Source organism: Podarcis melisellensis, assembly GCF_964234715.1.
Source record: "Podarcis melisellensis genome assembly, chromosome: 8".
Lineage (NCBI taxonomy): Eukaryota > Metazoa > Chordata > Lepidosauria > Squamata > Lacertidae > Podarcis > Podarcis melisellensis.
Genome location: NC_138540.1, coordinates 8,284,603 through 8,298,819, shown reverse-complemented (window position 1 = coordinate 8,298,819; position 14,217 = coordinate 8,284,603). Strand labels below are relative to the sequence as shown.

Sequence of the window (14,217 nt, the reverse complement as noted above, 5' to 3'; positions counted from 1 at the left end):
TAAGAGATGCACGATTGCCAAGGTCCAGGATAAGAACGTAAGAAAGAGCCTGCTGAATCAAGGCACAAGGAACCCGTCTAGTTCAGCATCCTGTTCCCATAGCAGCCAAACAGATGCCTATTGTGGGAAACCCATAAGCAGGACCCAAGCCCAAGAGCCCTGTGGTTCCCAGCAACTGTTAATCCTGAGCATTTACTGCCTCTGACTGTGGAGGCAGAGCATAGTAGCCATTGATAGCCTAATAATAATAATAATAAGCCATCGATAGCCTAATATTATTATTATTATTATTATTATTATTATTATTATTATTACCCCGCCCATCTGGCTGGGTTATCCGCCACGGCTCCTCTTTTAAAGCCATCCATTATTATTATTATTATTATTATTATTATTAATACCCCGCCCATCTGGCTGGGTTATCCGCCACAGCTCCTCTTTTAAAGCCATCCATTATTATTATTATTATTATTATTATTATTATTATTATTAATACCCCGCCCATCTGGCTGGGTTATCCGCCACGGCTCCTCTTTTAAAGCCATCCATTATTATTATTATTATTATTATTATTATTAATACCCCACCCATCTGGCTGGGTTATCCGCCACGGCTCCTCTTTTAAAGCCATCCATTATTATTATTATTATTATTATTATTATTAATACCCCGCCCATCTGGCTGGGTTATCCGCCACGGCTCCTCTTTTAAAGCCATCCATTATTATTATTATTATTATTATTAATAATAATACCCCGCCCATCTGGCTGGGTTATCCGCCACGGCTCCTCTTTTAAAGCCATCCAAGTTGGTGGCCATCACTGCCTCCCGCGAGTTCCGCGGTTCAGCCAAGCGCTGCATGGGCAAACACTTTCTCGTATCTGCTTTGAATCTGCCAAGAGGCCGGGGGGGTGGGGTTCCAACCCCGCGGCGAAGGCCCTGCTGCTGCCGTCCGAACTCTGCCCACGCTCAGAGGCACTGCGCCCTGGACGTTAAACCCAGGCTTTCCAGTAGAACAATGAAGCGGCCTCCTCCTCTTCCTCGCCCACGAAGGCCGCCCCGCAGGCCCCGCTACCTTGATCATCTTGTCGGCGTCCGGCTCCTCCGACATCCTCCGCCGCTTCAGGCCCGGCGAGGGGAGCCTGTGGGGAAGGAGGGGGAGCGGGGCCGGGCTAGGCGGGGGGCCGCCCCTCCAAGTCGGTGTCGTCGGTGTCGTTGTTGTCGCCGCCCGCGCCGCTGCCGGCGCTGCTGCCGCTGCCCCCTCCGCCACCGCCTCCTCCGCCGGGCTGCCGCCTCATCCCCACCCAGCCAGGGAAGGAAAGCGAAGAGGGCGCGAGAGGCCTTTCCTCACGGCCGGGAGGCTGAGGGAAATGAGGGGATGGAGGAAATTATTGCCGCCGCCGCCGCCGCTTTCTCCTCAGTTTTTCCTAATCCGGGCTCCGCCTCAGGCGCCGAGGCTCGACTCCGGCTAAGGAGCCACCAGCCATTGCCACAGCTTCGCCCCCGCCGAGGGCAGCCGCGCCTGATCTGCCAAGCAACTCCAGCGGGGGCGCGCTCCGAGCCGGGGCCTGCCTAGCTCCCTCTCTCTCCCGCCGTCTCGCTCCCAGCCCCTCTCGGTCCCAAATGGGCCTCTTTCGCGGCGGGGAAAAACTTATCAGGCGAGTGAAATAGGCAGCTTCAAGCATCACGAGCTGCACATCAGCGACGCGACGCCGTAGGTGAAAGGCCCTTCCGCCTTTCTTCACAGATGGTTTTAGGGTGTGTGTGGTTTATTATTATTATTATTATTGCCCGGGGACCTTCCTCTCTTTCGCGTCGCTTTTTGATGGCGCTTCGGTGCGGGGTTACCTGAGGGTAGGAATAAAAGCGGGGAGGGAATTTGATGCCGGCAGAGGGGAGGGGTTTCCTTGGCTCCGCCCCCCTTTCGAACACGCCCCTTTGTGGGTTGATGGGGCGGTTTGGGTCACTCGACACTTTTCGAGGCGAAGTCTCGCGATGTTTGGAGATCGTCAAGCTGCCGGAGAGAAGCGAAGAAAGAAGCGAGGCTGGTGGCCATTTTGGCAGCGGAGCTCTATCCGTAGTTAAAACCTATGTAAAATAATAAAATGTAACCCCATACTAAACACACGCACCCACAATGACATAATAAAAACGTTGTTTTTGAGCACGTCTTTACACGAACATAACCGTGTATCATTTCCTTTCACACGTTTGTGTCTGTGGATTGCAGCATTTTAACTACCCCTGTATCAGCCAATAGGCACCAAATAAAAAATGGTTTTCTCCTTAGTAAAGGGTGGGGGAGATAAGAAATGCCAGTGTTTGTCCTCTGGATTTTTTTATCAGGCTGCTTTGAGGCACGTTTGGCTTCCACACAGTGTGGGGGGAGACTTTTGGTGCCAATTTTAAGGGAGAAAAGTTAAAAGCCCAATGGGCTCTTAGGTGCCAACTTTCAGGTCTCTAACGTCATTTGTTTATTTGAGCATATTACCAAACTACCTGGTGGTGCATTCAACATACATAAGCAGCAACAGTACTTTTAATTTTGATACACTCTCAGGAACTGAGGTCAAAATTCTCTGCGCATACAAAAAAAAGGATAAAGGACTTCCTTGCAAAACTGTGTTCCGCATCTTTACCTGCATGTAAAATACAAATAGGACCGGCACCAAAATGCTATAGTGTGCAGTGCTCCTGTTGAGCCAGCCATGACCTTTACCGCAATATGCCATTTTATTCCCCTCCCAGATTCTGTTACTTCTCCCAGTTCAGCATCGTGTAGCCAGTCATACTTTTTGCTCTGTCCCCGTTTGGCCAAGCTGTGTGTTGTCCCTATGGTTCACTTCCTGAAAGTATTTATTTCCCCCCATACTTCTGCAAACTTTGATGATGCCCCAACCCTGGTGCTAGCTCCTTTTTGTAGGTGATGGAGTTTTAGCTATGCAAGTTTAAGCAGCTAGAGAATGAGTTCAAGGGTAGCATCTTTTGCCACAGCTAAAGGCGAAAGTGCCCAAGGTAAAATGTATGTGACTTGGACATTACGCTACCCTTGGACGTTACGCTACATTCCAGCTATGCATGTCAGTCCTGAGGGCCATGTAGAGAGGCTGGGAGGGCCACATCCAGTCCCTGTGCCTAATTTTCCTCACCTCGATATAAAGGATATGAAACATGCTGCCACATAATGTGGCAACACAGATTATATTGCTCCGTGAATTTGTTTAATAGGTGGCTATATGAAAGATTTGCATTGCTTGCATGCCTGGCTTGCGGACTTCCAGGAAGCCATAGGACTGGCCAATGGTGGTTCTTGAAGTCTTGTGTGCAGAAGCCAACTCCTCTTGCTGCTAAATTACACCCTCACTTTAATAATGTCCCTCTCAGCCAATTGCATTCTGTATGGGAAAGACTGTCAGTCACCATATTGTCTACACAACAATCTCCCTACTTTCAAAGTGTTCAGAGTATTAAAATTAAGGTTCCTTGGTTGCAGATGACTTGCAGCCGGTAATATATCCTATATCCATGGACAGTTGACAAGGGATGCTCTGTGACCATTTTTCCCTGTGATAGCCTGGTGGTTTATAGCCAGTGGGGGTTTTTTCTGGCGGTACGCATATCCCTAAACATTTTGTGAATTTTTGTACTTTGTCCATTTACTGTATTTATTTTTCCTGATTTGAGCTATAAAATGGTGATTTTCTTGAGTCACAATGAGAGTACCTCTAAACATTTTTAAAGAAAAAAAAATCACTGCTGATACCATATAACAAAGCTGGGTTTTCAAATATTCTAAGTAGAAAACCTATGAAAACCCAGAATAAACTAAACCCTGAAGAAAGTGGCTGCTGAGGGAACATGGAATTTGAACCCTATGTTTTTCACTTGAATAGTGAAGAACTCTAAGGCTGCATTCTCACCAGGCACTGAAAGTACTATGATACCACCTTAAACTCATGGTTTTCCCCAAAGAATCCTGGGAGTTGCCATTTTTTAAGGGTGCTGAGAATTTTTAGGAGATCCCCTGTCACCCCCTTCATGCAGTTAGAATTCTCAGAGTGGTTTAAACAGGGGACTCTGGGAACTATAGCTCTCTGGGGGGAATAGGGGTGTCCTAAAACTATCAGTACCCATCACAAACTACAGCTCCCAAAATTCTTTAGGGAAAGGCACGACTATTTATAGTAGTAGCATGGTGCTTTAAATGTATGGTGTGAATGTGGCTCAAAACACTCATCCATCTTTCTTGTTTCCATTGCAATCACTAGAAAAAGTCTTGGCATGTTGGGAATTCAAAAGAAGAAGAAGAAAAGCACCAAAGAGTGTCCCTTCCTCTATTATACAAATCATTTTCTCTCTATTTCATCTTACTCCATTTGCACTAAGAGGAAAGGGTAGCCGTTTTAACCAAAAATGGTCAGCAACTGAACAAATGCATGTCAACTGTGAAATTTTCTTTATGTATTTGATATAAGATCAGGAGGGGAAAATCACAGCCCGCGCTGGCTTCACAGCATTGATTGTCAAAATAAGCAGACAGTTTTAGAGCTCTCTTGTATAAAAGGGGCAGTTTCTGTTTAGGTTACACATGGAGAAAGGACGGAAGTTCTCGTTACTTAGGTATTTGCTCCTATAAACAAACCTCAAGATAGATTCCAGATTACCATAAATGGGTACCATATAATCAGTTTGAAAAACCAGTTTGAGAAATTATTCTTAAAGCTCAAATGGATATCTGCATCCATTAGTGTAACATTAAGATATAGGGGTGCCTGGTACAGAAAAAAGTGAAGTAAAATATAAGCAGGTAAATAAAGATTTTTCTTAAAATATATGAAATAAACGATCTTAGGTTGCTTGTAGAGGCGAAGGCTTTCTTCATGAAGGAGGTTCCTCTACTTCAATCCTGCTTAAATGCTGCTATCAAGAGGAATGGCACCTTATACCGACGGTTTCAGATATACAGCTGATGTCTTTTAAGAATTCTTCTGTGGAACTTTGATGGTTACCTAGAAAGAATGTGGTTCATTAGACTTGGCCAACTTTGCATCTCTGACTCTACAAGACAATCAGTCCCAAGATGACTCCCATGTCAACCCTGTTAATGCAAATAAATTTCAGACAGTTTAGCAGAAACTTAGGCAGCTGTTAGGACTTTTTGCATGCAGAGCACATGCTCTACCATTGAGCTTCAGCCCTTCCTCAAAACAGGATACAGTCTACATAATATTGTGCTGGATTAATCAAACCCTACAGTTTCCCATTTACAACAGAATTGGCTGGAGGCATCCACTAGCAGAGCAATACTCAAATTTCACTGCTTTCAAGACTATAGCCCAGTGCCTGATCCACTTGGCTTATGGAAGTAGCACTGTATAAGTCTCCTAAGTCTGTTGCTCAAGTTGTGGGATACTGGGACAACTGCTTGCCACTTCAACTCTTTAAATTGACTCTAAGGTGGGTATCAATTCTTCAAAAGTAGAATTCCAGTGCTTTCTTTACATCATAAGAAATGCTTCCAAGCAGGTACTTAAAAGGTGCCTAAACATTTTCGTTATGATCCAAAGGTGGGAATTCTACGATAACCTAGCATACTAAAGCATTAGCTCAATGTTACGCCACAAACAACACTTAAAGACAGTAATGTTTGGAGCCTATTTGTTCAAGAGATACTGATCTTGTCCTGTCCAGTTGTAATTTTACTTGCAGACAAATGCAGCCACCATTGGGCATGGAAGCCCGGTTTTCTGTTCACAACTAAAAGGTTGCCATCAGCAAAAAATGGTTTATTGAAAATAAACACGGTTTAGACGTATTGCCAAGCCACGATTTGTCATGAGGCCTGACCCAACACCATCTGAACCACAATGGCTACTAACCCATAATCTGCTATTAGGTTTTCAAGGTGGCTTGCAACATAGGTCAGGCAAACAGTGGTTTAGTGTTACGCCTGAACTATGGTTTGGGAATTCCTCTACCCTTTGAGGATGTCATCAAGGGATTCTCTGGGAATATTGGGAAAGAAGATCAGACAAACCATGATTTGCAGTTAAGCCAGAGTTCGTGAAAGACATGTTTCATGTTCTGTCTACGAAAGAGACAACATTTGACAATTCTTTATTCCGCTCTGTACAAAGTGAAACACCGTCAATTCTCCCATAAGCAAGACCAGTTTTATTTACCGTATTTTTCGCCCTATAGGACGCACTTTTTCCCCTCCAAAAATGAAGGGGAAATGTGCGTCCTATGGGGCGAATGCAGGCTTCAGGAAGCTATCCGCAAGCCTTGGGAGCACGCAGGAGTTCTCAAGAGTAATCTCATAGCAGCCTGCATCCCGAAGCCTGGGGCGCACTGAGCAGCGCGCCCCGGGCCTCGGGCAGATATCCGCAAGCCTGGGGAGACCGGCGCGACTTCCCGCCAGGCTCCCAAGGCTTGCAGATAGCAGCCTGTACTGGGAGCTGGGGTTGAGGGAAGCTTGGGCTTCCCCCGCACCAGCCCCGTGCCTGGGGGGGGGGGTTCTTTATTCCTCCCCAAAAAAACTAGGTGCGCCCTATGGGCTGGTGCGCCCTATGGGGCAAAAAATACGGTACTACTTGGATGTCCTTGCCATTCTCTACTGGAAGATGCAAAATAAAAGCTTGAGTTTTCAAAATACTTAAAAACCAAACTAGGACGAGAGTTTCAGATCCTCACCGTTTTTACTTCCATGTATGGCGTGAGACCATATTCTCCACCTTCCCGTCCTTGTCCAGATGCTTTGTACCCACCAAATGGTGTCTGGCTGCCAAACACATTGTAGCAGTTAATCCTGCAGGAGACATTGGGGGTTAGGAGTTATTTCTGGAGCATTTAGATAACAGAAGGCTACAGTGGTACCTTGGCTTAATTCGTTCTGGAGGTCCGTTCTTAACCTGAAACTGTTCTTAACCTGAAGCACCACTTTAGCTAATGGGGCCTCCTCCTGCCGCTGGAGCACAATTTCTATTCTCATCCTGAAGCAAAGTTCTTAACCCGAGGTACTATTTCTGCATTAGCAGAGTCTGTAACCTGAAACGTATGTAACCTGAAGTGTATGTAACCTGAGGTACCACTGTAATCTCATTTCTTGTCCACCTGATACCAAGTCTAACACTGCAGGCCTTGTCCAGGTCACCTATAAATTTGGAGAACAGGCACTAATTTGTCTGAGAGGTTTGAATACAGAAGATGAGATGTGAACTTCCAGCATTTCACATTTGAGGAGGAGAGGAAGGGGCCTTTTGTTAAACCGGCAGACTCATGAACAGAGTAATAAAGGATGTAATACTTTCACTGCCTGTTATTTCTTCATTTGATATATGTAACCAATGACAGAAAGAATGGATACTGAAACAAAAAAATATGAATTGTTACTGGTTTAAATATTTGCCTGTGTTCACCAATCTAAACATCACAATGCAATTGCACATCATAATGTAAATGTAATTACTCTTCTCTCATATATCTCAGTTTACAAGTTTAAAATGACATTATTTTGACGGTTTTATTTAATTGTTTAATTAAGTTATATGCTCACGTGCAACAAAACGTATGCAAATGTAATTATTTTTTGAAATTAAAAAACACACAATTAAAAACAAATTTAAAAAACAAAGGAAATAATATAGCCTCATGTCCATATGAGTTCCCACTCATCTGATATTTCTGGTCAGCCACAAAGACTAGCAAATGGTTTCCCAAAAAAGGGTAGAAAAGTTAAACCAGCTAGGAAGTTAAATTCTGAAGAATGTCATACAGTTAGCAATACATAACAGTTTCAAAAGTTCGTTGAAAAGAGGAACATAGAAAGCTAATTCATAGCCCCTTGGTGCCTCTAGCTCAGGAATAGCCAAACTCGGCCCTCCAGATGTTTTTGGCCTACAACTCCCATGATCCCTAGCTAGCAGGACCAGTGGTCAGGGATGATGGGAATTGTAGTCTCAAAACATCTGGAGGGCCGAGTTTGCCTATGCCTGCTCTAGCTCAGTATTGTTACCATGACTGACAGCAGTTCTCCAGGATTTCAAGTCAGGAGCTCCTGGCATACCAGAAGATGCCAGGGACAGAACCTATAACCTTCTGCCTGCCAAGCAGGTGCTCCTCCTACAGCATTTCCTAAAGCATTTAGTGACTACTCCCTAAAGTTTAGCCTCTTACCAGACAGTTCCAGCACGCAGACCCTGGGAAATGTAATTTGCTTTGTCAATGTCCTTGGTGAAAACTGCTGCCGCGAGGCCATATTTGGTGTCGTTTGCTCTGTGGATGACTTCCTCTATGGTTTTAAATTTCAGTATCTGCATGACTGGCCCAAATATCTGTAAGACAGAGCAGGATGCATATGGAAACAGATAGGTTCGGCAGACAGGATCTCATAAATTCCTAAGCAACTTGGGACCTGGTTACCTGAAGGAATGCCCTCCCTCATATAGTCCTGCCTGGTTGTAGGGATTAGGAGGAGGAGGAGGAGGAGGAGAAGAAGAAGAAGAAGAAGGAGGAGGAGGAGGAGGAGGAGGAGGAGGAGAAGAAGAAGAGGAGGAGGAGTTTGGATTTGATATCCCGCTTTATCACTACCCGAAGGAGTCTCAAAGCGGCTAACAACCTCCTTTCCCTTCCTCCCCCACAACAAACACTCTGTGAGGTGAGTGGGGCTGAGAGACTTCAGAGAAGTGTGACTGGCCCAAGGTCACCCAGCAGCTGCAGGTGGAGGAGCAGGGAAGCGAACCCAGTTCACCAGATTACAAGTCCACCGCTCTTAACCACTACACCACACTGGCTCTCTAGAATCCGTTTCAGATTCGGATAGCTAATCAACCTTTAGCTGTCAACCTTCCCTTTTTTTGTGGGAAATTCCCTTATTCCAGTGCCGTTTCCCGCTGCTATCCTGGATTGTTATATATCCCGTACATTGTCCCCGGGACAGGTGAGGCTGTTGATCCCTTATTTTCGAGGTTGCTGATCCCTTATTTTCAAATCTGAAAGTTGACAGCTATGGCCCAAGGTCACCCAGCAGCTGCATGTGGAGGAGCGGGGAAGCCAACCCGGTTCACCAGATTACGAGTCCACAGCTCTGAACCACTACACCATGCAAGCAGCAAGCAGGGAAAAGGCCTTTTGTGTCCTAGCACCGAGCATATAGAATCATCTCCCCCCCCCCCCCAAAATAAGGCAAGTGCAAACTCTGCAGTTTTTCATGCCTCCTATTAATTCTGGCCTTTGCTGGTCATTGATACCAATCAAACCACTGAGAAGTGTCTGAGACTGTACTAAAGGATTCAATTGCATTTTAATAGAGTGTTCTTGTTCTTACAGTATTGATATTTGTGTTGGCATTTGTGTTGTAAACAGTCTTGGGATTAGAAATATCTTACTTTATTATCTCCACAAGATTTATATACTGCTTGATTAGACTAAAACCCCAAAGTTGCTTACAAAGCAAATAAAACAATGGCATTTTCATTAAAAACCAAAACTGCAACTTGCATTCTCTGCGCTAACAGCACTCAAAGTGAGATGGGGGCGCTACAATAAAAATCATAACAGGTAATTTTAAGTAAATCATAAGTGAATGTACAGATAAAAGAGGATGGTTGGTCGGTTCTGGAGGCCACCATTGAGCTCTGAAACACAGACCAATACAAAAGGAGAGAAAAAGAGAGGGATCGCGTAGACCCATCTAACCACAGCACTGTTATTCAGAGACTAACAAGTACAGGGAAACATTTTGCTGCTGACCTCCTCTTTTGCAATGGTCATGTTGTCCTGCACATCTCCAAAGATGGTTGGCTGGATAAAATAACCTCTGTCTGCAGCTGGACTGCCACCACAGAGCAATTTGGCACCTTCCTTTTGCCCAGTACCAATGTATCCAAGGATCTTCTTATACTGAGTCTCATCCACCTAGAAGACAAAAAAGCATGGTATGGCAGGTCAGTTCAATCCTTCTCAGAATACAGAAAAATACACTTTTAACACATCATGTGTACATGATGGGAGGGTGAAACGGACTATAGAGATGAGGTGGAGCGGCTGACAGAGTGGTGCAGAGCTAACAACTTGCTCATAAATACAAGGAAGATAAAGGAGCTTGTGGTGGACTTCAGGAGACAGAAGAGCAATGTTCAGCCACTTTTGATTGATGGGGTCCGTGTGGAGAGGGTAACAACGTTCAGATTTTTGGGCATTGAATTACAAGAGGATCTGTCCTGGAGTGTCAACACAAGGGGGCTTGTGAAGAAGGCGCAGCAGAGACTGTACTTTTTGAGAATTCTAAGGAAAAACCATCTTCCGCAGAAACTGCTGCTTGCCTTCTATCACTGTGCCATTGAGAGCGTGCTCACTTATGGCTTTTGTGTGTGGTACGGAAGCTGTACTACCCAGGACAGGATGGGGTTGTGCAGAGTTGTTAAGGCAGCAGAGAGCATTGTTGGCTGCCCACTCTCCACCTTAGAGCAGATTTATGCCACAAGGTGCCATAGGAAGGCGCTGGACATAGTGAAAGGTCCATTGCATCCTGGTCACTGTCTCTTCGAGCTCCTGCCGTCGGGACGGAGATACAGGACGATGAAGACAAGAACGAGCCGTCTTAAGAACAGCTTCTTCTCCAGAGCGATCTCGGCCCTGAATAGGAAGCCTGGACTTTGAAAGTCATCTAATCTTCCTTGCGGTATTATACTGTATTGTTTTAATTAGTGTTTCTACAGTTGTTTTCATTTTGTGTGGAGTGCCCTACCTGGGTGGATGGAGCAGCCAAGTAATTTCGTGGTCCCCGAGAGGGGGCAATGACAATAAAGATATTATTATTATTATTATTATTATTATTATTATTATTATTATTATTATTATACATGCCCATACGCAAACAGCGATTCTACAGGCAGAATGAAAGACATCAACTTTTTGTTGATGAGGTTATGAAGATCCTCTGACAATGTCATCTTGGGCTGGCGAGAGTTGAGAGACCAATAACATCTGGAAGAGACTGCCGGATCCCCATCCCTATTTTAAATCAACTGCCTTTGGGATTGGGTAGACAACAAGCTTTAAAATATTTTATTTGTTGAATATATACGTTGACAATTCCCATCATCCCTAGCTAGCAAGGCCAGTGGTCAGGGATGATGGGAATTGTAGTCCCAAAACAGCTGGAGACCAAAGTTTGGGAAACATTGCTCTAGATCAGTGGTTTTCAAGCAGTGAGCCCGTGACCCCTGGGGAGCCTTACGTTGTGGGTGGATTGTGTCCCTTCACCCCCAGTCTCTTGGCTACAGCAAATGCTTCCCCCCCCCTCTCCTTTCCTTTCCTCCCCATCCTTGCCTCCAGATTGGCTGTGAACACACATGTAGAGCCATCATTTGCGTTATCATGGTAATAATAGCCATCTGGGTAGTATTAAAAATGAATTAAATATACATAAACTGAAAGCTCTTTTGGGGCCATTTGCCAGGGCGAAATTCCTTCCGGTCTAGGATGTCTCACAGTTCTTCCAATCCAGAATGTGTTTTATAAGGGCAAACTGGAATCTCTGTGCTCTCACCTGAGGGCCCTGCTCCGTTTTGTGGTCAAATGGGTTTCCAACCACTCTGGATTTGGCCCTCTCCACGCTCCGCTCCACAAACTCGTGATATATATCTTCTTGGACGTATGTGCGGGACCCAGCACAACAGCACTGCCCTTGGTTGAAGAACAAGGCAGAATGAGCCTGCTCAACAGCCCAGTCCACTGGAGGAGAGAAGGAAGCCACAAGTCAGGAGATCTGGAAAGCAATTATCTTCACCACCAACAGCATTAAGAATTGCCAACACATCACTAAGATATGTTGCATGAATCCACCGTGGGGTGGCCCTGTTCTGTGGTCCATGTGTAATAATAGGTCAGAGTGTTTCAGGAGATTACAGCCATTGTTAACCAGGTGATTTTTCTTGTCCCTTCTCTCGTTATCTCCTGAAAACAATAATGGCTTCATTTACAAAGACCTACTCTTGTAATTAAAGGGAAGTGGGTGGCACTGTAGGTTAAACCACAGACCCTAGGGCTTGCTGATCAGAAGGTCGACGGTTCGAATCCCCGCGACAGGGTGAGCTCCCATTGCTCAGTCCCAGCTCCTGCCAACCTAGCAGTTCAAAAGCACGTCAAAGTGCAAGTAGATAAATAGGTACCACTCTGGCGTTAAGGTAAACGGCATTTCCGTGCGCTGCTCTGGTTTGCCAGAAGCGGCTTAGTCATGCTGGCCACGTGACCCGGAAGCTGTACGCCGGCTCCCTCGGCCAATAAAGTGAGATGAGCGCCGCAACCCCAGAGTTGGCCACGACTGGACTTAATGGTCAGGGGTCCCTTTACCTTTACCCTTGTAACTGATAGCCGCTACTTGGCTAAAGCTAACCCATCAGTGGAAGTCCTCTACAAAGTTCTCATGGCAGGGATGGTGGTTCAAAATCTGGCTCTTGCGCTAGCTGAAAATATACCCAAATACCTAACGTAATGAGGGGTGGAAGTAAGTGGCCAGTTAGAGATGAGACATACAATCACCACTTCTCCAGAAAACTTTCTGATTAGAGTCATTTTGAGATACTTCCCAGGCTAAGCAGTTCCTGACGCCTAGTGGACACATTTTGTGTCTTTCGGAAATTTAGCTTCTAGTTTGTTCTAAATCGTTGCGTGCTGTATTGCTACGTTAAAGTTCTTTTGTGTAGCTATGTAACGTATTATGTTGTGATGTCATGGATTTATAAATAAAACTATATCTTAAACACTAAAGAATTACAGTGGTGCCTCGCAAGAAGAAATTAATCCGTTCCACGAGTCTCTTCGTCTTGCGATTTTTTCATCTTGCGAAGCACGGCTATTAGCGGCTTAGCAACTTAGCGGCTATTAACGGCTTAGCGGCTTTAAGAAAAAGGAAACAAACTCGCAAGACGTTTCGTCTTGCAAAGCAAGCCCATTGGGAAATTCGTCTTGCGGAACGACTCAAAAAACGGAAAACTCTTTCGTCTTGCGCGTTTTTCGTCTTGCGAGGCATTTGTCTTGCGAGGTACCACTGTACTAAGAAATGTCTCTTACTTTCGGCATCAGACATGATGATGTTTGGGCTCTTCCCACCAAGCTCAAGGGTCACCCTCTTCAGATTACTCTCTGCTGCAGCCTTCTGGATCAGGTGACCAACCTAGAAATTGAAAGACGGGCAAGTTTGATCTTCGGTAGAAAAATAGGCTTGGCTTAAGGAACCACCACGGTGTGGCAGGCTTAGCTCTAGATTGGAAGGCTGTGGAATGGGTGGGGTATTTCCTCTGGTGGACCTCCTCCATTGGTGTCAGAGACCAGGCTGGGGAGTACAACTCTGATGAGGAATGGCGGGAGCCTCCTCCTCCCCCTGCTCGTGGCCAGGATCCACAGGAGCAGTGGAGTAGTGTTGATTTGGAACAATGGTTTGCTGAGGGGCACAGTTCGGAAGACAGTAGCTGGGCAAAACCGGGAGGTGAACAGCCAGAAGAAGAAGAGGAAGAGAGTGAGCTAGCAGACTCTCTCTCACAGGAAGATGTGCAGCTTCTCAGTCCCTAGGCTGAAAGCTTAGATAAGGTGGCTTCACAAAGGCTCAATAATAATAATAACAATTTATTATTTATACCCTGCCCATCTGGCTGGGTTTTCCTAGCTACTCTGGGTGGCTTCCAACAAAATATTAAAATACAATAGTCCTTCGGATATTAAAAGCTTTCCTATGCAGAGCTGCCTTCAAATGTCTTCTAAAAGTCTGGTAGCTTTTTTTTCCCTTTGGCATCTGGTGTGTTTTATAAGCTGGTCTCCGACCGTAATAAATTATCTATCTATCACCATAATTTTCAGGGTATGCTTTTTTTATTTGCAATTCTTTTTCTTATCAGCAGCTTGGTTATTAAATGCGATCTGCTACTATGCCTACGTAAACCAACTGATCTGTGAAATTCTAAAATCATAGGAACACAGGATTGTTCTTGGCTTCACCGCACTCCAAAAGAGCCTGTGGCAGCTTGGAGCATCCTTTCTGTGTTGTGATTATGTATTGTACCAATGGTTTAATTGTATGTTGCTAGGTTAATATTAAGGGATGCGGGTGGCTCTGTGGGTTAAACCACAGAGCCTAGGGCTTGCCGATCAGAAGGTCCGCTATCCCGACGGCTTTTGAAGGCAGGCGGGGGGGAGCAAAGACTTTCGCCCACCACCGAG

The 14,217-nt window shown here is 45.3% G+C and overlaps 2 protein-coding genes across 3 annotated transcripts in view; both read right to left on the bottom strand.

Annotated features, from left to right (window-relative positions):
- MAPKAPK5 (MAPK activated protein kinase 5) overlaps window positions 1-1,917 on the bottom strand; it is a 34,322-nt gene extending 32,405 nt beyond the window's left edge. Inside the window, exon 1 of one of the 2 annotated variants that reach the window (XM_081922983.1) lies at window positions 1,076-1,917. In XM_081922983.1, the coding sequence (XP_081779109.1) occupies window positions 1,076-1,111 (36 nt within the window). In that variant the 5' untranslated portion in view covers window positions 1,112-1,917. The remainder of the gene's footprint in view (window positions 1-1,075) is intronic. The other variant, XM_081922984.1, reaches the window with a different exon arrangement.
- A 2,522-nt stretch (window positions 1,918-4,439) lies between these two features.
- Window positions 4,440-14,217, bottom strand: part of ALDH2 (aldehyde dehydrogenase 2 family member) — a 30,362-nt gene continuing 20,584 nt past the window's right edge. Inside the window, exons 8-13 of the mRNA XM_081922981.1 lie at window positions 13,075-13,177; window positions 11,552-11,736; window positions 9,751-9,915; window positions 8,176-8,333; window positions 6,694-6,808; window positions 4,440-5,009 (exon numbers count right to left, since the gene is read on the bottom strand). Coding sequence (XP_081779107.1) covers window positions 4,977-5,009; window positions 6,694-6,808; window positions 8,176-8,333; window positions 9,751-9,915; window positions 11,552-11,736; window positions 13,075-13,177 — 759 coding nt within the window. The 3' untranslated portion in view covers window positions 4,440-4,976. The remainder of the gene's footprint in view (window positions 5,010-6,693; window positions 6,809-8,175; window positions 8,334-9,750; window positions 9,916-11,551; window positions 11,737-13,074; window positions 13,178-14,217) is intronic.